Raw genomic sequence first — 21930 nt, forward strand, 5'->3', positions numbered from 1 at the left:
GCAACCATTTAGTATTAGATAAAATTAGATAGCCCTTCCCTGGGAAAGACTATTTCCTCAGCTCTCCACACTCCTTAATTGCCTGTAGGTTTTTGTCAATGGGTGTGACCTGTGAGATTTGAGGTAGGATTTTGGGATCCAATGCAAAATACACAGTTCCAATTGTTAAACCAAAAGAATGAGGATTCTGAAGCATACACCTAAACAACTCTCAGGAGTCAGTCATTACTTGAGCAGTTTTTTGGAGAAAAGATCTCATGTTTCACAAAAGGCCTGGAGCTTGTGATATGGCAGAAGGTGACCATGAATTCCTGATGCTCCCAAGTGCTGAGAGGTTATAGCTGTGGTCTCCACACTTGTGTTTGCAGTGTTGGGAATTAAACATGGGTTTGTGCATGTTAGGCAAGTACTCTACCAACTGAATTATATTCCCTAGCTCTTCTCTAGGACTTTCAATTCCCTGGCAGTGTATCCTATCTTGTCTAGAAGTTAAGGAAATTAAAGTTGTATGCATTCCTTCCCCCTTTGATCTATCTAGCATGAGCCAAGAAGTAAAGACAAGAAAATGTAGAGTTACTGACTCCCCAAGTGGTCTGTTCTTTATACTATTGAGGTTTATTCCTCAAGTTAAGTGCTGAGAGTCCTGTTGTCAATTCTTCATGACAAAGGCTGGTCACAACTTCTAAAAAAAAAGGAAGGAAGGAAGGAAGGAAGGAAGGAAGGAAGGAAGGAAGGAAGGAAGGAAGGAAGGAAGGAAGGAAGGGAAGAAGGAAGGAGAGAGAAGGAGAGAGAGACAGAGACAGAGACAGAGAGAGAGAGAGATTTAGCAAGGCCTGGTGGCACTCTCCTTTAATCCTTTGATCCTAGCATTCAGGAGGCAGAGGCAGAGTTTGAGCCTAACCTGGATCTAGGACAGAGCAAGTTCTGGGACAGCCAGGGCTACACAGAGAAACTCTGTCTCAACCCCACTCCCACCCCCAGGAAGTTTAAATACAGACTAGCATTAGGACAACTAGAGTAGTTCCTGCTGTAGGCTGTTCTCTTTTTCAAATTTGCAAGTGATAATTATCACCATCATAATCATCACCTCCTTTGACCAGCTATCCTAGCTTCCTATCACTACTGTGCATCGTGTCTGCTGACTTATATCATATGCTGAGTAGAGTCACTATGACCCCATCCTCAAAGGTTGATCTGACAGGGCCCATGAGGGAATGTCGAAAAGACAGACACACAGACGCATATACAGAAAAGCTGGGATCAGGCAGGCCATATGCTCGATTGATATGAACTGGGAGACTCAGTGTGTTTATTTTATACATCTGAAGTAAGGAGATGAGTTTTTGTATACAGTTGAATGAGGAAGTAGGTTCATGGTACAGAGCTGGGTAAGGAGACAGCTTCATGGTATACAGCTGGATAAGGAGGAAGGTCCACTGTATACAGCTGGATAAGAAAGCAGGTTCATGATATTCATTTGGGTAAGGAGACAAGTTCACGGTATACAGCTGGGTAAGGAGGCAGGTTCATGGCATACAGCTAGGTAAGGAGGCAGGTTCATGGCATACAGCTACACAAGGAGGCAGGTTCACGGTATACAGCTGGGTAAGGAGGCAGGTTCACAGTATACAGTTGGGTAAGGAGGCAGGTTCATGGTATACAGATGGGTAAGGAGGCAGGTTCATGGTATACAGCTGGGTAAGGAGGCAGGTTCATGGTATACAGATGGGTAAGGAGGCAGGTTCATGGTATACAGCTACACAAGGAGGCAGGTTTAGGCAGTCTCTGTAGGAGGTTTCTCTAAGGGAGCAGTCTCAGGCTGCAGTCATCGTGGAGGAGGAAGCTGTGGTTGATAGTTTCTGTACACACTGTCGATATCTGCACTCAGATTGAGGAAGGCCTTGGCAATAATTCCCATGGGTCTGAGATATTGGGACAATTGGCATGGCTGTGGTCATGTCAACAACACACATTCACTCAGAATTTCATCTGCTCCTCACACATTTATTCAGAACTTTGCCTGACTCCCACACCATTTCACCAAAAAAGCTGGGCTTCCTCTCCCACAAAATCTATAGAATTGAGGCTATGGGGGTGCAAAGCAATAACTTCCCAGTAGATCACCATGAACTTTTGAAAAACACAGTCCTACTTTTACCTCTTGGTGCCTAGACCTGCACAGTCTGTTGAGCCAGCTGTCATGAAGGACAGGAGCTCACACAGCTGGGTGTATCACAAGGTGTGCATCCCATAGTTCACCGTCTAGTACCTTTATAAGACATGTATTTGGTAGGATAAATTCACCTGTGGTCATAAAATCTGGGCAGTATGCCCACTTATATCACAACTTGAGTATGATGCAGAACTCCTGGCCTGGGTTTAAAGTAAAGTTGGAAATAAGAAAAAGTGTACTAGGAGTGGGGTAAGTTCACTGACTTACAAACCTGTATGAGTACATATAAAAATGGAGAAATTATAAATGAGCTACTTTATAGTCATACAGCTAAAGTAGAGCTAAAAGTTTTCATGGTTATTCCATAATAATCATTTGTAATTTCCATAAACCAATAAAGATTGAACCTCATTGCTTCTGGATTTGATGAATTCTTTAGGCTAATCCACAACCCAGAAACACAGCATTTACTGGAGTATAATTTTAGTACAACCCAACCATAAATTTATTCTGTCTTCCAGGATGAAATGTATGAGTTTTGATGGATTTGTAAATTTTTATTCTCTTCTGTATGTCATAGTAGAATTTGACATGTACACATTTCACACACACACACACACACACACACACACACACACACACACACACACAAATTCTCCCTTTCTGTCGTTTTTCAGACTAATCTCCCTTTCACAGCTCTACCAGCTCAAAGGATGAGTGAACATATGCTTCTCCATATGCGCTACACAGACTCTTCAGTGCATTCATTACTCAGAGCTTGGTGACTGAAGAATGTTTGTACTGTTTTATTTTTCCTCAAAGTGATTCATTCTACTGTACATTTCAAAATCTGTGGCAAGTTGGAAGATTCGAGAACTAAGGTGCATTTCAGTGAACATCTTCTCATCTGTTAAATGAAGGATTTTATCATTAACCAGGCACTCAGATAAATTAATGAAATCACATCCCGTTATTTTATTATGCAACTGAGGCACTGAGTTAAAAACACAAATTATCTCCAATCAGTTTTCTACACTGCAACCATATCAGGAAACTTTCCCATTTTAAACTCAGTAGATAGAGAACCCCACCATGAAACTAGGCTCCCCCATGATCTTGCTCCCGTCATCTTCCAACTCTCTGTCAGAAAACTCACTATATATTCTAGCAGAACTTTCCTTCCGCTGTGTTGCTAACTCAAGTGTAATGTGTAGATGGGAAAGGCTAGCCAACAAAGGACATTTGTAGCAACTGCCACCAGCTGCTTTTCCTCTATCGTGCCTTGCAGAGCTTCTTAGGAACCCAGCACAAAGGTTCAGGAAGTAGTGATGGCCCTGGTGTCTTTTAGAACCAGGCTCAAAATTTCAAAGAGCCAGCACAGTAAATGGAAAGTAACTCTGAATTACAGACATGCTCAGAAACCATGGCTTTGACTCCTCTGACTGAGCATGAACTTGCTTCTTCTTTTTCTTTTTCTTTTTCTTTTTCTTTTTCTTCTTCTTCTTCTTCTTCTTCTTCTTCTTCTTCTTCTTCTTCTTCTTCTTCTTCTTCTTCTTCTTCTTCTTCTTCTTCTTCTCCTCCTCCTCCTCCTCCTCCTCCTCCTCCTCCTCCTCCTCCTCCTCCTCCTCCTCCTCCTGCTCCTCCTTCTCTTCTTCCTCTTCCTCTTCCTCTTCCTCTTCCTCTCCTTCTCCTTCTCCTTTTTCTTTACTAGCCACCCATGTCAGAACTCCCCCACTTGGCATTGCTCAAATGACCAAGGAGTTACTTTTGCTTCCAGTTATCAAGACTTCACAAAGGAAGCCTAAATTGGTCTAAAGTTTAAGTACAGACTGAAGAATTTTGTACATCATGAAGTTGTGAAATGTTTCGGATGCCATGCCAAGGAGGAGATGATTTGAAATTTCTTCATTTATATCTTTGGTACTTCTCTTTTTCTTCTCTCTTACTCTAAATGCAAAGTTCTTTTCTTTTCTCTTCGTTCTTTGCCTATCCATGTACATGCTAACAAATCAAGTCAGTCGATCAGCAACGTCTGCATTATGCAGTAGCAAAAACTTTGGGTAATATAAAACAAGTATCCTCAAGACACCTGAGTCTAGATGGAGAGATTAAATTTTAGTTTATGAAATAATAACTGCTGAAATATGTAAGCTTGTCATAAATTATTTAATTCAGAGGCCACTCTGAAAAGAAACATTTAGTCAAGAATTTTCAGAGAAAGTGAAATTTTTGCTACAAATTAAAGGGTGGTGTCTTAGGGTTACTGTTGCTGTGGTGAAACACCACAACCAAAAGCAAGTTGAGAAAAAAGCAGTTTATTTGGCTTATGCTTCTGGTTCATCATCCAAGGAAGTTAGGACAAGAACTCAAATGGCGTAGAACCCTGGAGGTAGGAGCTGATGCAGACAGAGGCCATGGAGGAGTGCTGCTTACTGGCTTGATTCCCATGACTTGCTCAGCTTACTTTCTTAGATCCCAGGACCACCAGCCCAGGGTTGTGACACCACCAACAATGGGCTGGGCCCTCCCTCCCGCAACAATCACTAAGAAAATGCCCTATGATTGCCTACAGCTAGATTTTAGGCAAGCAGTTTCTCAATTGAATTCCCTTCTTTCAGATCATTCAGTGTGTATGGAATTGACTAAAACTAGCCAGGGCAGATGGGTAAGATTAAGGTCATACAAAGCTCCATGGATAAATGGTGTCTTAGTTAATGCAGGATGCTGTGACAGATACTGGGGGGAAAGTCTGACATGAGAGGACCACGGTCAGGTTCTGATGAAGGCCTTCATTCAGGTTGCTAACAGGAAAAGTCTTGTACCCTCATGGCCAAAGTGGGGCAAGATAGTTATTTCTCTGAACTCTTCATCTAAGAGCTCTAATCCTATTCATGACATCTCTACCTCCTGACCCAACCTTCCCCTGCAAGGACCCCATCTTCAGATGATAACACATTGTATGTAATTAAAGTATAAACATTTGAATTTTGGAGCAACACAAACATTTAGTCCATTGTTGGCAGCAAGTCAAAGCCAATGTTGGATGGGTACAAAGACCTCGAGAACTGAAAGGTGATATGAATCTTTTCTTGTTTCTATTCCTGTGTTTAAGAAAGCACTGCCTGTAGCAGCCTTGACATGCAGCAGAATTTCTTTTTTTTTCTTCTTCATTCTTCTGTATTAAGAAATTTTCTACTCACTCCACGTGCTATCCACAGGTTCCCCCTCCTCCTTCCTTCCACCCCCCAGCCCTCTTTCCCAAGCCACCCTGCATCCCCACATCCCCCAAATTGAGGTCTCCCAAAGGGAGTCAACAGAGCCCAGCACACTGTGCCTAGGCAGGTCCAAGCCCCTTCCCACTGCACCAAGGCTATACAAGGTATCACACCACAAGCACTGGGTTCCAGTAGCCTGCCCATAGACCAGGGGCAGATCCTGAACCCCTTGCCAGGGTACCCCCCAAATAGTTTCAGTCAAACAACCATCTTCCGTGTCCAGAGGACCTAGTCCAGTCCCATGGGGGCTCCACAGCCACCAGTCCACAGTTCATGGGCTTCTACTATGTGGCTGGTCATCTCTGCACATCCTCCCATCATGATCTCCATATCCCTCACCTGCAGTATCTCTCCTCTCTCTCATCAACTGGATTTCCAGAGCTCAGCCTGGTACTTGGCCATGGATCTCTGTATCTGCCTCCATCTGTCACTAGACAAAGGCTCTATGATGACAGCTAGGTTATTTGCTAGGCTGGTCACCAGAGTAGACCGGTCCAGGTACCCTCTGGACCACTGCCAGCAGACCAAGGTGGGGTCAACCTTGTGGATTCCTGAGAGCCTCCCCAGCACCTTGCATCTTCCTATTCCCATGATGTCCTCATCTAGCATGGTATCTTCCTTCCTGCCCTCCCACTCTGTCCCTGTCCCAGCTTGACCCTCCCATTTCCCTAGGTTCTCATCCCCCACTCCTTGCCCTCTGCCACCCCCCCCCCCAGTCCACTCATGTAGATCATCTCATCCACTTCTCCTTCACAGGGTCATCAATGTGTCCCTCCTAGGGTCTTTCCCTGTTAGCTAGCCTCTTGGTAGTTGTGGGTTGCAGTCTGGCCATCCCTTCTCTCCCATTTATTAACCACTTATGAGTGAGTACATACTATGTTTGTCCTTCTGAGTCTTGGTTACCTCACTTAAGATATTTTCTAGTTCCATCCATTTGCCTGCAAATTTCATAATATCATTGTTTTTTATTGCTGAGTAGTACTCCATTGTGTATATTGCCATATTTTCTTTATCCATTCTTCAGTTGAGGGGCATCTAGGTTGTTTCCAGGTTCTTGCTATTATGAATAATCCTGATACAAACATAGTTGAGCATGTGTCCTTGTGGTAAGATTGAGCATTCCTTGGGTATATGGCCAAGAGTGGTATAACTGGGTCTTGAGGAAGACTTATTCCCAATATTCTGAGAAACCGCTATACTGATTTCCAGAGTGGTTGTACAAGTTTGCATTCCCACCAACAGTGGAGGAGTGTTCCCCTTGCTCCACATCCTCTCCAGCATAAGCTGTCTTCAGTGGTTTTGATCTTAGCCATTCTGACAGGTGTAAGATGGAATCTCAGAGTTGTTTTAATTGCAGCAGAATTTCTTAATGCACAGATTTCTGTGACCTACTCCTGCAATTTCTAATGAGAGGAAGCTCACAATTTAAGACAGATGTGATGGTTCATACCTATAATCCCATAATTTAGGGTTTCAAAGCAGAAAGATTGCCTTGAGTTCAAGGCAAGACTGGGCTATACTGTAAGTTGAGTTCTGGGCCAACCTAGGCTTGAGAGTGAGAAACACAGAAGAATTTGCATGTTTGCATTTGAGCATATTCTCTCATGCTGCTGCTTCATATATGGGAACCAAGGTTTAAGAAGCCAGAGATGGAGAGTCTGGATGTGCTGGTATAGAGAGACCAACCACTTAGGGAGTCATTGCTAATGAAGCTGCAGCAGACTGCTATAATCCTCCTCTCACGTTCCCACTTCAGCAACCACCCCAATCACACCATTCATTCCCTGGGTGGCTCATTTCCATGGTCCCTGTAGCCAGCACCACAGGGTAGGTCCGTTTCTTCTGTTTGCTGTTATTGTACGTTCATCTCCCTTGTTAGGACTTTTATATGATTCAAACTGGGGGATTTTCGAAGGAAACGTTGAATAATGCTGTGGATAATTCCTGCTTTTTGATGCCCTGCTGCTACACAGGAAATGAAAGTAGTCCTCTGGGGAAGCTGCTTTTCAGCTCAAAACTGATGACAGTTTAGAAAGCAGGAACCTGTTTGTCTTGGAATTATTTCTCTCTGATGGCACTACTTAAGTAGGTCATGGGGTGAGTGGTAGCATTAATTCTGATAATTGCATGTTGATTTAAGGATTTTCTTATTAAATAATTAGATTGTGGCTGACCCTTCATAGAAGTTTTGAATTCCTTTAGTTTTTAGCAGCAATTTCAGTATATAGCAACGTTCAAAGTATTCCAAAGCCCACTGGAACATCTTTCCCCAATAAGAAAAGAAGAAAATAGTATATAGTAGTCAGTTGTTATGCCTTTAACAACTGATGAACAAATGATGGCATTCAAAACAATGCATAAGTGGTTTTTCTTATGAAAAAGAAAAAAGGAAGGAAGAAAAGAAAGAAAAAGAAAACTAGGTTCTATAAAATAGAGGCATGGTTATTTTGTATCAGTTTTAGATTTGGCAGGCTACCAAGCGTTAATTTTCTTTTAGCTAGTTGAGAGTAAATGTAATTCCTTCCCTGAGCAACCCTAAAGTAAGCAAGCATGAAAGCATTTTCAGAGTAATCTGGGAGGAATTGACATTTCAAGGAGCTGGTATTACATCTGGACTTGAAGGCTATTAATTTCATAGACAGATTAACTTCATTAGTCCGCCTTATCTTGCATTTGAAAGGCCTCCGTCGGCTGGAGGACTGAACGCCGCGGGTCAGCTGAAACTACTCCTATCCCAGCCATGCTGTAAGTGGAACCTGCTTCTGGAGACCCTGCTGCACAGTGGTGGCCTCATACCAAGAATCCTGCTGAGGAGCTCAAGTGAGTATTTGCAGTTTCAAGAATGTCCCAAGCACAAGACAAAACAAAACAAACAAAAGCAAGCCCAACAACAGCAAAAAAAACAAAAACCAAAAACCAAAAAACAAAAACAAAAACAAAAACCAAACCCAGTCATTGGCAGAGACAAATGGAACTTTTTCCTACTTGAATATTGCGCGAGGGGTGGAACCTGAACACAGGCTGTGAGTACTGGGCAGTCAGTCACTGCAGCGGAGTTTCTGACCTGCCTAACCAACTGATTATCTTTCTAAGCAGTATCAACATCCAGGCTTTGAAATGCCTAAGACAACTGGGAGGAGGCAGTTACATTTCCAAAGCACAAACCTGAATTAGATAATAAATAAGTAGAGAATACATTGGATCAGCTGTTGAAATTCTAGTCTGTCTTGAAGAGTACTTCAGGATAGCAAGCCAGCGGCTGTGGGTTACAGTCATTTCCACTTCAGACAGAGAAGTAAACATCAAGAAAATTATGACTGAAAACTGAGGAGTAAGAAGCCATAATCCTCTTAATTAAAATGTCTTCCCTGCCAATACTGTTTTAGGAAATGGCAAGGAACGCTGTGAGAATGTCCTCCCATGTCCCATCACTCACCTATGCACAGTGTTTTCACCATTTCACATGTTGTGTGGATTCCTCTTTATGTCACACATGAATCCAAATTAGTCAGCTTCCCAGTTCAAACTCATTTTTGTCTAGCTCACCATATGCAGGATCACAGCCAGGTCTTTCTGCCACTCAAACTAGATGAGTTTTCTGACCTTTTGATGTACAACCCTCCCCGACCCCAAGTATTCCCTTACATGTACCACAAACCTACCTAACCCTTTCCAGTTGGGGCCCAAAGCCCCATGTGTGTGTTCCCTCTATACCTGGGCTCTCTGTTTTCTTATCTAGAGACCCCCAAGCCACTCTGCTTCTATCATTATGCAGGAGCCTGGAGTGTTCCAGATGCTTGAACATTCCTCATCCTGGCTTCTTGTTTCTCTGAACTCCAGTGTTCTTTATCCTGGCTTACGATGTTACTTTTATGTGTGAATGAGGAAAATGTCCGTGCATACTACTAGCCTATGGGTATATAAATGAGGCCCACGGCATTCCCTTGTCCAAACTGCTCTGTAGATGTAACCAATCGTCTTATTAAAATAAGAAATACAGAGCCAATGTAAAAGAGAAAGCCGAGAGGTCAGAGCTCAGAGATAAAATCTTACCTCCTGCAGTGCTCCTAGCTTCTCCGAGAGAGAGCTACTTCCTGTTTGTCTGTGTTTAAATAGTCTTTCTGTTCTGCCTTCTCATTGGTTGTAAACCCAACCACATGACTGCCTCATCACTGCCTGTAAGTACCGCCCTCCAGGTCTTAAAGGCGTATGTCTCCAATACTGGCTGTATCCCTGAACACACAGAAATCTACCTAGCTCTTCTAACCACCACGCTCTTGCTATGGCTCTAATAGCTCTGACCCCAGGGCAACTTTATTTATTAACATAAAATTAAAATCACATTTCAGTACAAATAAAATATCACCATATTTCCCCTTTTCTATTTTAATAAAAAGAAAAAAGGCAAAAGGTTATAACTAACAAAAGAAAAACTATATACAAAAGTACAATAACTATATACAATATATACAAGTAACAAATACCTAAACGATGTCTAGTCCATTTGTATTTGACAAATCAGAGAAAATAATTCCCTTATCTATCCTATTTTAGTAAGTTCAAAATGTATCTAATTCACTTTCTATCCTAATTAATCTTCAACTATAACTAACTAATCTTCAACTCCCTCAGAGACCCAAGAAGGAAATAATATTAGCTAACAAAAATAAAAACAGGAAGTGCACAAAAGCAACTTCCAAAAATTTTGTGAGTTGACAGAAACAGCCAGCTGCCTGGACAGTCACCTGAGGTTTCTCCACAGTGTTGGGGCATCATCTTCAGCCTATAGGCTTATCGTATCTGACAGACTCATTTGTGAAGTAGGTTGTACACAAGGTCAACAGTTCAACCTCACATTGGGTGAGAGCAGTCCACGTACCAGAAACACCTGAATTCCACTAGTGTCATGTCATGATTCAGGATTTTAAATTCTGGAAATTGTTGATGGTTTTTGAATTCAGCTGTCCATTCTTCTTGGCTGTGTATATATGGCTTCATCTAAGCATCCCCTTCTCCACATCCCTCTATTAAATGCCAGTCTACTATTGAGAGGCGTGAGCTTTCAGTTGCTGTTCCATTGCACAACAGAAGCCATCGGCCCACTGCCTGTTCAGCTGCCTTCAAAGAAAAGGGCACTGTACCTTTTCCAGATTGTGAAGGCCACTTCAGGGATGGTGCCATATTGTCCTGGCCTCAGAAAATGCCGTCTGATAAAGCCATAACCACACTTGTTTTGGCAGGAATCGGTAGTCCTTTGTTTCGTGTTCTGTCTGTCCATTTTTTCCTGTTGATTCGAGGATACTTTGTTGTCCAGTGGCTAACTTTTGCCACAATGAAAATTAACTCCATATGCAGTTTCTTCAATGCCCATATTTTCTCTGAAGTAGATTGGTACTGCCAGGAGCCGACATGTCTCAAAAAAGAAAAATTTCTAAGTTATTAAAACATTTTAAATGCCATATTCGGTAGATTTCTGAAGGGTTTGAAGATGACCTGTCTAAAATATATCTGCTCAATTTTTAAAACATATCTAATATGACTACAATTTCTATTGTAATGTCTAATTACTAACTTTCATTTCTTTATATCCTAATAGATGGTAATAATGTAAAGTATTTAAAACTAGTAACTATCTTTTTCTTTTCTTTTCTTTCTTTCTTTCTTTTTTTTTTTAAACAAGAACCTTAAATCTAATCTCCTTTGCTTAGCCTTTTTCTTAACCCTTGACAACAACTTGTAACCAAACCCCCTAAACAATGAAAATTATCCCAGACCCAAAACCCATTAAAAGAACCAAAAAACCACCTGTCCCACACCACTTCTTTGGCAATGTGGGTGTCATATTCTTAAAATTGCTTCCTGCTGGGTATGGGCGAAGTTATCTTTATCCTGAAAGAAAAATTTAGGTTAATTGTCAAATTCTAGGAAAGGTAACTATATCCTTCATTATTATCCAGTCTGTGTATAAAGCCAAAGTTCAGGGTTTATCTCAAGTCCTTATTCAAGTAGTCTTTGAGACTGGATCATCTCAGCTAGTCATCTCAAAATTGCTCTGAGCACCTTGTAGTTCAAAGCTGATCTATAGATGATGTTTGTCAGTTCAGTGATATTATTATTGTCCACGTGGAATTGTTGTTGTTGTGTTTGTTGTTGTGGGGCCCCATCTTCTTCCTGGAGATTTCAGTTGATGTTAGGCCTGGCCATGATTTCCTGCAGAAAACTGATAAGAGACTCGAACACAAAGACATATATATGCAGCTAATTGAAGCCTTTTTTTTTCTAGAATTAGTTAGTACTCTATATGACCATTCATATCTTAACAAAGTTTAAAATGTATATATATATATATATATCTTGTAAATTTTGATATAAAATTTATACTTTAAGAAAAGTTTAAAGAATCAGAATAGAATCAAAGAGTTGAGATTAGTAATAGAATAGTCCCTTAATTAATTTGGCTTTTGTCCTGTCCCATAGCAGAAAATGGCTCTTTCTGGCATGATACAGGGAGTTTGCATTTTCCTTTTAACAACATGCTTGAGTTTAAAGAAGGAGAGAGCCATTCTCCAACTCCAAAGTCAGCTTTAAATTTTAATTGAACTGGGACTATTAGAAAACCAATAGTGTTAAATCTTTAGAGAAAAGCAGAAACAAACATTTAAGAAGACATAAAATTTTTTAGATAATATATACCCATATGCCATATACTCCCATATACTCTGTTTCCTGGGATAGATGATTTGTCCCTTTTCTTCAGTTGTCTCATTTGTCTTGTGTCCTTCAGATTCCTTAACCTTCATTCTCCTAAAAGACAAAAACAAAAACCTTCCCCCAAGACTAATTTTTGGGATGTTCCTTTTTGGCAAGTTATTATCTGATTAAATGAAAAGACATGTGTTACAGGTACAAGTTAGTTTAAATTGGATGTTCATGCTGATTGATGCACTATCACCTCCTCTAATTAAGAGGTTTCTCTTGTTCAAATCGAACCTTTATCAATTTTGATGGTACCCACAGCTTATCTTCTCCTGTAGAAACAAAAGCAAAACCTCGTCCCCAACGTAATACATACCCTGGCTTCCATTCTGAGGTCAGCACATCCTTAAAGTATATAGGCTGATTTAATTCTGTAGTTTTTTCTATTATCCAATGTCTCTCTGCAGCTGTTGTTCTTTTCTCGTTGGCATTCAGAAAATTCAAAGTTAATAGAGCATTATGCAGTCTATTTCTGGGGGTTTTTGTTACTCCTTTCTGTTTATTTAGCATATCCTTTAGAGTTCTGTTTGATCTTTCTATAACTGCTTGACCTGTAGGATTATGTGGTATACCTGTAATATGCTTTATATTGTAATAAGCAAAAAACTGTTTCATTTTAACAGAGACATATGATGGAGCATTGTCAGTTTTGATTTGTGCAGGTATACCCATGATGGCCATAACTTCTAGCAAATGAGTGATTACAGAATCAGCTTTTTCAGAACTCAAAGCAGTTGCCCATTGAAATCCTGAATAAGTATCAATGGTGTGGTGTACATATTTCAATTTTCCAAATTCTGCAAAGTGAAACACATCCATCTGCCAGATTTCATTCCTCTGAGTACCCTTTGGGTTACATCCTGCTGGTAATGGCGTTTGATTATAGAAGGAACAAGTAGGACATTTCTTTACTATTTCTTTGGCTTGTTGCCAGGTTATAGAAAAATCTTTTTTTTAACCTTTACTATTGACATGATGTTTTTTATGAAATTCTGAGGCCTCCAGCACATTTCCTACCAATAATTTATCAATCTCATCATTGCCTTGTGCTAAAGGGCCTGGCAGACCAGTATGAGATCGGATGTGAGTTATATATAAAGGATGACTCCTTTTCCTGATTGTATCTTGTAATTGAATAAATAGAGAAGTTAATTCTGAAGCATCAGGGATAAATTCTGCAGTCTCAATATGTAATACCACTCTTTCAGCATACTGAGAGTCAGTTACTATGTTGAGAGGTTCTGAAAAATCCATTAATACCAACAGAATAGCATACAATTCTGATTTTTGCACTGAATTATAAGGACTTTGTACCACTTTACTTAAATTTTCTGATTTGTAACCTGCCTTTCCTTGTTTGTTGGCATCTGTATAAAATGTACAAACTCCAGATATGGGTTTTTGCCGTACAATTCGAGGCAAGATCCAATCAGCTCTCTTTATAAAATCAATTCTGTTGCTTTTGGGATATTTGCTGTTAATTTCTCCCAAAAAATTACTGCAAGCTCTTTGCCAAGGTTCACTTTCTGTCCATAATTTTTCAATGTCCTCCTTAGTTAAAGGTACGACAATTTCTGCTGGGTCTATTCCTGCTAATTGACGAAGTCTCAATTTTCCTTTCCAAATCAAGTCAGAGATTTTTTTCCCCATAAGTTTTTAATTTTTTATTTGGTTTATTTGGTAAAAATATCCATTCCAATATAATATCTTCCCTCTGCATTAATATTCCAGTAGGGGAATGCCTAGAAGGTAAAATAACCAAAATGCAATCCAGCTTTGGATCAATACGATCCACGTGCCCTTCATGTACTTTCTTTTCTACCAAGGCCAATTCTTTCTCAGCTTCAGGTGATAATTCTCTTGGACTATTTAAGTCCTTGTCACCTTCTAAGGTTTTGAACAAATTAGTCAGTTTATCATTTTTTACCCCAACAATAGTTCGTAGATGAGAAATATCTCCAAATAATCTTTGAAAGTCATTAAGAGTCTGTAGTCTATCTCTCCTAATTTGCACCTTTTGGGGTCTAATTTTTTGTAGCTCTATTTTATATCCTAAATAATTAATAGAATCTCCTCTTTGTATTTTTTCAGGAGCAATTTGTAATCCCCAGCAAGGCAAAATTTTCTTTACTTCTTCAAACATTCTTTCTAAAGTATCTGCATTTGAGTCAGCTAGTAAAATATCATCCATATAATGATAAATTATAGATTTAGGAATTTTTTTATGTATCACTTCCAATGGCTGTTGTACAAAATATTGACACAGAGTTGGGCTATTTAACATTCCCTGTGGGAGGACCCTCCATTGAAATCTTTTAACCGGTTGAGAATTATTATAAGTAGGCACTGTGAAAGCAAATCTTTCTTTGTCTTTTTCTTGTAAGGGTATTGAAAAGAAACAATCTTTTAAATCAATAACTATGAGAGGCCATCCTTTTGGTAACAGAGTAGGCAAAGGAATTCCAGATTGTAGAGAGCCCATTGGCTGAATTACTTTGTTAATTGCTCTAAGGTCTGTTACCATTCTCCATTTACCAGATTTCTTTTTAATAACAAATACAGGAGAATTCCAAGGGCTGGTTGACTGTTCAATATGCTGAGCATTTAGCTGTTCTTCTACCAGCTCTTCTAAAGCCTGGAGTTTCTCTGTTGTTAAAGGCCATTGCTGAACCCATACAGGCTTGTCTGTTAACCATTTTAAAGGTAGAGCTGTTGGTATTTTTGGAGGATTATCAGTTGTTGTGCCCTGTTCTTGTATAATATGGATGGCTGGTGACCACTCAAAATAATGCCTTCTAATATTTCTCTCAGAAACATGTGCTAGTTTATGATTTGTTTCTGAGATTGGAGGGATTTTAATCTGAGTATTCCATTGTTGCAACAAGTCTCGACCCCACAGGTTCATAGCTATGTTAGCGACATATGGTTTTAATTTTCCTCTCTGTCCTTCTGGACCTATACATTCCAGCCATCTTGCACTCTGTTTCACTCCAGATAATGTCCCAATTCCTAACAGTTGAACGTTTACCTCCTGAAGAGGCCAAGCTGGATGCCAAAATTCTGGTGCAATTATGGTAATGTCCGCACCTGTGTCTACCAGACCAGACAACAAAACACCATTTATTTTTATCGTTAATTTTGGTCTCTGTTCATTAATAGAAGTTTGCCAAAAAATTTTCTTTATGTTTTCTCCTGAATTTTCTATTCTCTCTTTTTCATCATCCTGACCAGCATGATTTATTCCAATAGTCATTTGGTTATTTAATCGCTCAGAGCAGGGATTTCCTCTACAGCTGCAGGAAAGGTTTGAACTGGTTTTGCTATGGGGGCCTGCATGAGGCCCCTCCGGGAGTTTCCCGAAAACTGAGGCAAAGGATTACCCTGTCTGTCCTTTGTTGATCTACATTCGTTGGTCCAGTGTTTTCCCTTACCACACCTTCTGCATACTCCAGAAGGAAGGGGCCTTCTGTTGCCATTGTTCCTTGAAGAAACATTGCTTCTAGGAATGACCTGTTTACAGTCCCTTTTAAAATGTCCTTGCTTTCCACACCCAAAACATCTAACACTCCTCAAACCTTTTGAAATTACTTCTCCTACCCACGTATCATCATGCTCATCAGCCTCAACATTAATTGTTTCTCTAATCCAATCTTCCAAAGGTGCAGATCTTGCCCTTAACGGCCTGATTATTCTTTTGCATGCTGCATTCGCATTCTCAAATGCCAAAGCTTCAATTATTGCCTTACTAGCTTCTGATCCTGAGACCATTCTGTTTACTGCTGAAGCCAGTCTTTCTAAAAAATCTGTGAAAGATTCTTTTGGGCCTTGCATAACCTTTGTGAATGACTCAAGTTTTTTTCCTGGTTCCTCAACTCTGTCCCATGCATTCAAGGCTGCCATTCGACATAAAATTACGGTTTGAACATCATATAAACATTGTGTTTGTATTGAAGCATATTGGCCTTCTCCAATAAACTGATCCTGACAAACTTGTATTCCTTTATCTGTCCATTGTTTTTCTATGTTTCTAGCTTCATCCTTAAACCACGTTAGAAATTGAATTCTCTGGCTGGGTTCCAGAACAGCTTGTGCAAGGTCCCGCCAGTCCTGTGGTATAATCCTATTATATGTTGACCAAGAGTTTAACATTTGCTTTACATATGGGGAATGCATTCCATAAGATACTATTGCCTCCTTAAACCTTTTAAAATCCATCAGTTCAATTGGAGCCCAGATATTTTGTGTAGCCATTTGATCAGGCATCTGCTGATGGTTACAGGATAAATTAAGGGTGACTGTGTGAAAACAGGCTTTCTTTCTGTAACCTTATGATCCAAACTTGAACCAACTTCACTGTTAATTTCTTCTGTCTGAATTTTTACAGGTTTAACAGGTTTTTCTAAAGCTGTTATCCTGGCACTTAAATCGACTATCTTTTTAAATAGTAAAATGAAAATAAGCATGGTGATAAACTGCATAATTCCCATAATACTAATCTTTTCATATAGTTGTTCCATTGTCAGACTGCCTAAAATTTCAAACAAAACCCAATTTTCTTCCAATGTACACAGGAAACCCATTTTTTTTAAATGTGGAAAAAATTTGTCTTTTAAATAGTTTCCTTTATGACTTACCAAATCTGCGTAGAACAGTAGAAATCCGAGCGAATTTCAAAAGAGCCACCTAGTGTCCTAGGTGTGAATCCAGAGAGAGAGAGAGAGACAGAAACAGAGAGACAGAAAGCAAGAGAGAAAGCGAAAGCGAAAGTGAAAGTGAAAGTGAAAGTGAAAGCTAAGGGGTAGCCTGCTAAAGCTTAAAGCCAGCCACTTGTTCCCTCTTGAGCCGAGTCAAGGCTTGGCTTTACAGGCAGGGGCCCTGTTTAGCAGGGCAGGCCTGAGCTGTTTGTAGCACTGGCTTTAAGCAAGCAGCTCACAGTCCAGCCTGAGCCCAAGCAGACCTGGGCCGGGGCTAGGGAGCCGGTTGCTCTGGCTAGGGAGCCGGCCCCAAGCAGTTTTTAATGGATTCTTGTCACGTTGGGCGCCAGATGTAGATGTAACCAATCGTCTTATTAAAATAAGAAATACAGAGCCAATGTAAAAGAGAAAGCCGAGAGGTCAGAGCTCAGAGATAAAATCTTACCTCCTGCAGTGCTCCTAGCTTCCCCGAGAGAGAGCTACTTCCTGTTTGTCTGTGTTTAAATAGTCTTTCTGTTCTGCCTTCTCATTGGTTGTAAACCCAACCACATAACTGCCTCATCACTGCCTGTAAGTACCGCCCTCCAGGTCTTAAAGGCGTATGTCTCCAATACTGGCTGTATCCCTGAACACACAGAAATCTACCTAGCTCTTCTAACCACCACGCTCTTGCTATGGCTCTAATAGCTCTGACCCCAGGGCAACTTTATTTATTAACATAAAATTAAAATCACATTTCAGTACAAATAAAATATCACCATACTGCTCCAGTCATTTCTGGTAAGTTTTGGGTTTTCTCACTACCACCAGGAGGATCTCACGTGTTTTTTTCCTCAGCTCCCCAATCCTTGTTAATAGGTTTTCTGCCCCCTTTTGGTTTCTCCGCCAGTGCAGTAAACCAGATCAAGCCAACTATTAAAAGTGTAAGAACAGGTTTATTGGAGCAGTTGGAGCAAAGCGACTCCTGGGCAAGTTCTCCAGTCCCAGAGATGGAGACTGGAGAAGCTGCACCTTCAGACTAAACTGTTGAGGTTGTAGGTGAGGGGTGATGATGTGTCCTCTACAAGCTGGGTTGTGTCCAAATATGGCATCAAAAGCTGAGTGATTCAGGACTTGGGCAGCTGGCAACTTCAGGGGAGGAAGCCGCAATAGAGTGTGGGACTGGGCTTTCTGGTGCCTTTCCTTTGTTCAGACTCTGAGTGGGTGGGGTTTGGGGAGAGAGATAGGAATGTGGCTTTCTGGACCATGCAGGGGCAAGCTGGAGGTTCCAACTGAATATCCTGACCTTTTTGGGTATATGGGCCCCGGTTCAAATCTGGCTGCTTCCCGTTGGCATGGGACAGTCTGAGGAGGGGAGTCCAGAGTCAGTGGGCTCAGTAGGAGGTATGGGTGAAGAAGCAGTTGGTTAATAACCACCCTGGAGACCTCAGAAATCCTGGAGGAAACAGAGAAGGCAAGGTGCTAGGAGAAAAATATTCAGAGTATTACCACTAACCCTATGAATGGGGCTAGCCATGGGAAGAGTGAAGACTGCCAGAAAGAATGGAATGGAGATGTGCCTGGGTTGTATTGGCCAAGTTCTTCAGACAGTTTGTGGAGTGACGATATGAGTTTCCACCAGGCCAGATTCCGTGATACAGTAGCAGCACTCTTTCCCCAGGAACATGCAGGTGTCTATAAAACAGCTGGAACAGATTCACACCTTGGTGGAATTGCAAAGGCTATGGCTTTGGGTTAAAAAGGCATGAACACTTTTCCTATGTCTAGAGAGTGTGATTTTCTCCAGATGAAATGTACCTTTAAGTCTATAATTAGAAAACAACCAAAGGAAATTTAAAAACTTGAGCTTGTGACTGAATAGTAAGTAGTCAGTGCTCTATCAGTTTATCAGAACTCCATTGATCAACGCTGAACCTCTGAACCTCTGAAATCCCAGTGCAACAGTAGCACAGCAAAGGGACAGAATCTGAAATGTCTTCACACACCTTAAATCATTTAGTTACAGCTGTACAACTTGCATCTATACATATTAAACCATTTTCTGTGTTTCTTTAGTGGAAAGTTACACCTAAAACCTGTTTATTCTTTACTATGAAGGCTGTGAAAAAGGCAAACCTGTCTGTACTTTTAACAAGAGACTTAACTAGTGAACTAATAAATTATGAACACGGTTGTAGCCTTGGAGAGGGGGAGCTGTTGAACTGACGAAGCTCTCCCTAGCCTAATCATCAAACACCATCAGATCTGAGAAGGATAAATTTCACCTGAGAAAGCACAAGCGCAAACCAAACAGCTTCTGAATCTATCAAAAATGACAGGGACTTACTGTCTACCTAGACAGCTACCCCAGGTCCTTCATGGTCACTGGGGACAGGGGTCCCAGGGAAGCATCTGTCTTCAGCTGACAGTTTTCTGTGGAGTAGGTGTGAGGGTATGGGGCAGCGCTGGTGGCTGGCGCTGGTTGCCACATGGAAAGGTCACAGTCACGACAGAACCCAGTGATACCTTTTAGAGCTTTATTAGGAGGAGAGAGAGAGGTGGGGGAGACAGAGAGACGGATTGTGCAGAGAGAGACACAGAGCACACAGAGCGTGTGCAGAGAGAGAGTGTGTGGGAGTGCATGTCCGGCTTTTAGGCTGGGACGCAGTTGCCTGCTGGTGACGTAATAAGGCTCCAGATGAGACTCCCAAGCAGCTGAGCTGCTGTGTATACAGAATTCTTACAGTAGGAATTTGGGGGGACCAGACTGCCTTGTCTAGGCAAACAGGGCAATCAACTCCCTAGTGTCCTGCTTGTCTACAGTCTGGTCAGTGTCCTGGCAGCAGTTGAGATGAAGGGTTGCTTTTCACCCAGTGGCCAGCTTTGCCACCTTTAAAACAAGCTCCAGGTTCTTCTGTGCCCACCATCTTCCTTGGAGGAGGAGGTAGGGGTGCTTCCAGGAGCCAGCACATCTCTCTATAATGAAAATCTTTTTTATTGAACATTTTAAATGCTGTATTCTCAGATCTCTGAAGCATTTGAGGACTGTTACCTGTTAAGTAAATCTAAAGAACACAAGCGTTGCTTGTTCCTAGCTACTTGTTTTAGGCTTAACTTTGAAAACATATATAAGAAGCTAAGAACTTGATCATTCATAAGGTGACTGTCTATTAACTTGTATGTCTTATAAGATTAGGATTTTATAACTTGTTTGTTTTATAAGATTAGGATTTTATGGCTTTATTCCTGTTAAGTTTTACCTAAAAAGTAACAATTTATGAATTAAAACACTTTTTTTCTTTCAAGACAGGGTTTCTCTGTAGTTTTGCACCTTTCCTGGAACTCATTCTGTAGCCCAGGCTGGCCTCGAACTCACAGAGATCCACCTGCTGTAACAATTTCTGAAGTGAAACACTTTTAATATCAAGAGAAGACTTTTAACTCATAAACACAGTCCAAAAAGAGACTGAGGACTTTCCTTACCCTTTCATAGTATACTGTTATTGAACACACAGTTTTCTGTATGACTTAGTTTACCAAACTAGCTATAGCTTAAAATGTTCATCAAAGCAAGAAGGTTAGACAAACATTCCTAAACCAGTCTCTGTTAGCCTGAATAGACCTTAGGTAAGGAAAGACCCTTGGCCAGACTGCTTAGTCACTGTATTGCTACATCACAAGATAGGAATAACTCAGTCTCTGGTATTTACTTGTGGTCTTAAGCCTTAGCTTTTTATTTCTCTATTTGTTAAGATCATATATTAATGAAGGCTTTATAATAAAATACCATTGTATTTTATTTTAAAATTTTAAAATGTCCCAGAGCCTTATAAATTTGCAATTTTAAGCATTTTAAAACTGTTTCTTAAAAATATCTAGTTTATTTCAACTTTATAAAACTCTAAAATTTTCTTTTAAAAAAGTTTAAGGTCTCCCAACTGTATGTTCTGGTAATATCCAACTAAAGTTTCTTTTTTATTTCAAGAATGAAGACATAGAGTAAAACCATACTTTATAGAAGGCAAAACCAAGTTTCAACTGTGTAAACAATTCAGTGTCTGTAAAATCTATACCAAGTGGATTACTCTTATGGTACAGAGTCTCGCTGCAGCAAGGTGTGTCCCTGTACAGAACACACGGAGGTGCAGCTTTAAGACCCCGCTAAACCAGCATTGTTTTAAATCCTATCTCTCATAAACATTTTTTTCAAGACAGGTCAGGAATTATCTCACAAAAATCCTAACCCCAAGTACCTTGGAGACCTGTTGTTGCCTCCTTGGTAGGTCCACTCCATGTGGTCACCTTTAATCAAGATGGCAGTGAAGTCACATGATATCCCTCTTCTCCAACCCTAGCAAAGATGGCTGCCAGCCATGTGGCTACCCAGAGATGGTGGTGAAGTCACATGACATTCTGCTTCTCCAACCCTTGTCAAAATGGCAACTGCCCACATAGCGGCACTGAAGGAGGTGACAAACCATGTGGTGTCCCCAGACAGCTCCAACTCAGAGCTGTAAGTTAACATTTGTTACAGATTTTTTAATCACACCTAATTCCCTTAGCTGTTTGTTAGTAAAGTAGGACAGCATAAAACAACTTTAATATTATTTATACCCAAATGACATATGAATCTGTTATTACATCAGATTCAGTATTCTGGCCAGAAATCCCAGAGGCAAATTCTGAGCCCACACAGCTAGTTTCAACAGTAACAGCTGAGCTATCACCAAGACACACAGAACATGGTAAACATGCAAGACCAGTCAGAAACGAACATACAGTGGCCCCATACATTTATGCTTTTGACTGAGCCTGATGCAATTAACTGTGGCCCCATGTCTGCAAGAAAACTTACAGGCACAGATCCATGCATATATACAAAATAGACAAAACTTGTCTAATAACAAAACAAACAAAACTTTTGGTGGGAAGCAGACTTTGTTACATATTACATAGATTTTAAACATGTCACATGAGCAACTTACAAATCTTGAGATAAAAATTTAAAATATAATATGTAAATATAGAACAGAGTGCAAAAAAGCATAGAGAT

General features: G+C 40.5%; 1 protein-coding gene across 7 annotated transcripts in view; it reads left to right on the top strand.

Annotated features, from left to right (window-relative positions):
* Positions 1-21930, top strand: part of Kiaa0825 (KIAA0825 ortholog) — a 441346-nt gene that overhangs the window by 146007 nt on the left and 273409 nt on the right. For all 7 annotated transcript variants that reach the window (XM_006986534.4, XM_076551989.1, XM_076551990.1 and 4 more), the window contains one exon: positions 8129-8268. In XM_006986534.4, coding sequence (XP_006986596.1) covers positions 8129-8268 — 140 coding nt within the window. The remainder of the gene's footprint in view (positions 1-8128; positions 8269-21930) is intronic.

This window comes from Peromyscus maniculatus, chromosome 15 (assembly GCF_049852395.1).
Source record: "Peromyscus maniculatus bairdii isolate BWxNUB_F1_BW_parent chromosome 15, HU_Pman_BW_mat_3.1, whole genome shotgun sequence".
NCBI classification, from domain to species: domain Eukaryota; kingdom Metazoa; phylum Chordata; class Mammalia; order Rodentia; family Cricetidae; genus Peromyscus; species Peromyscus maniculatus.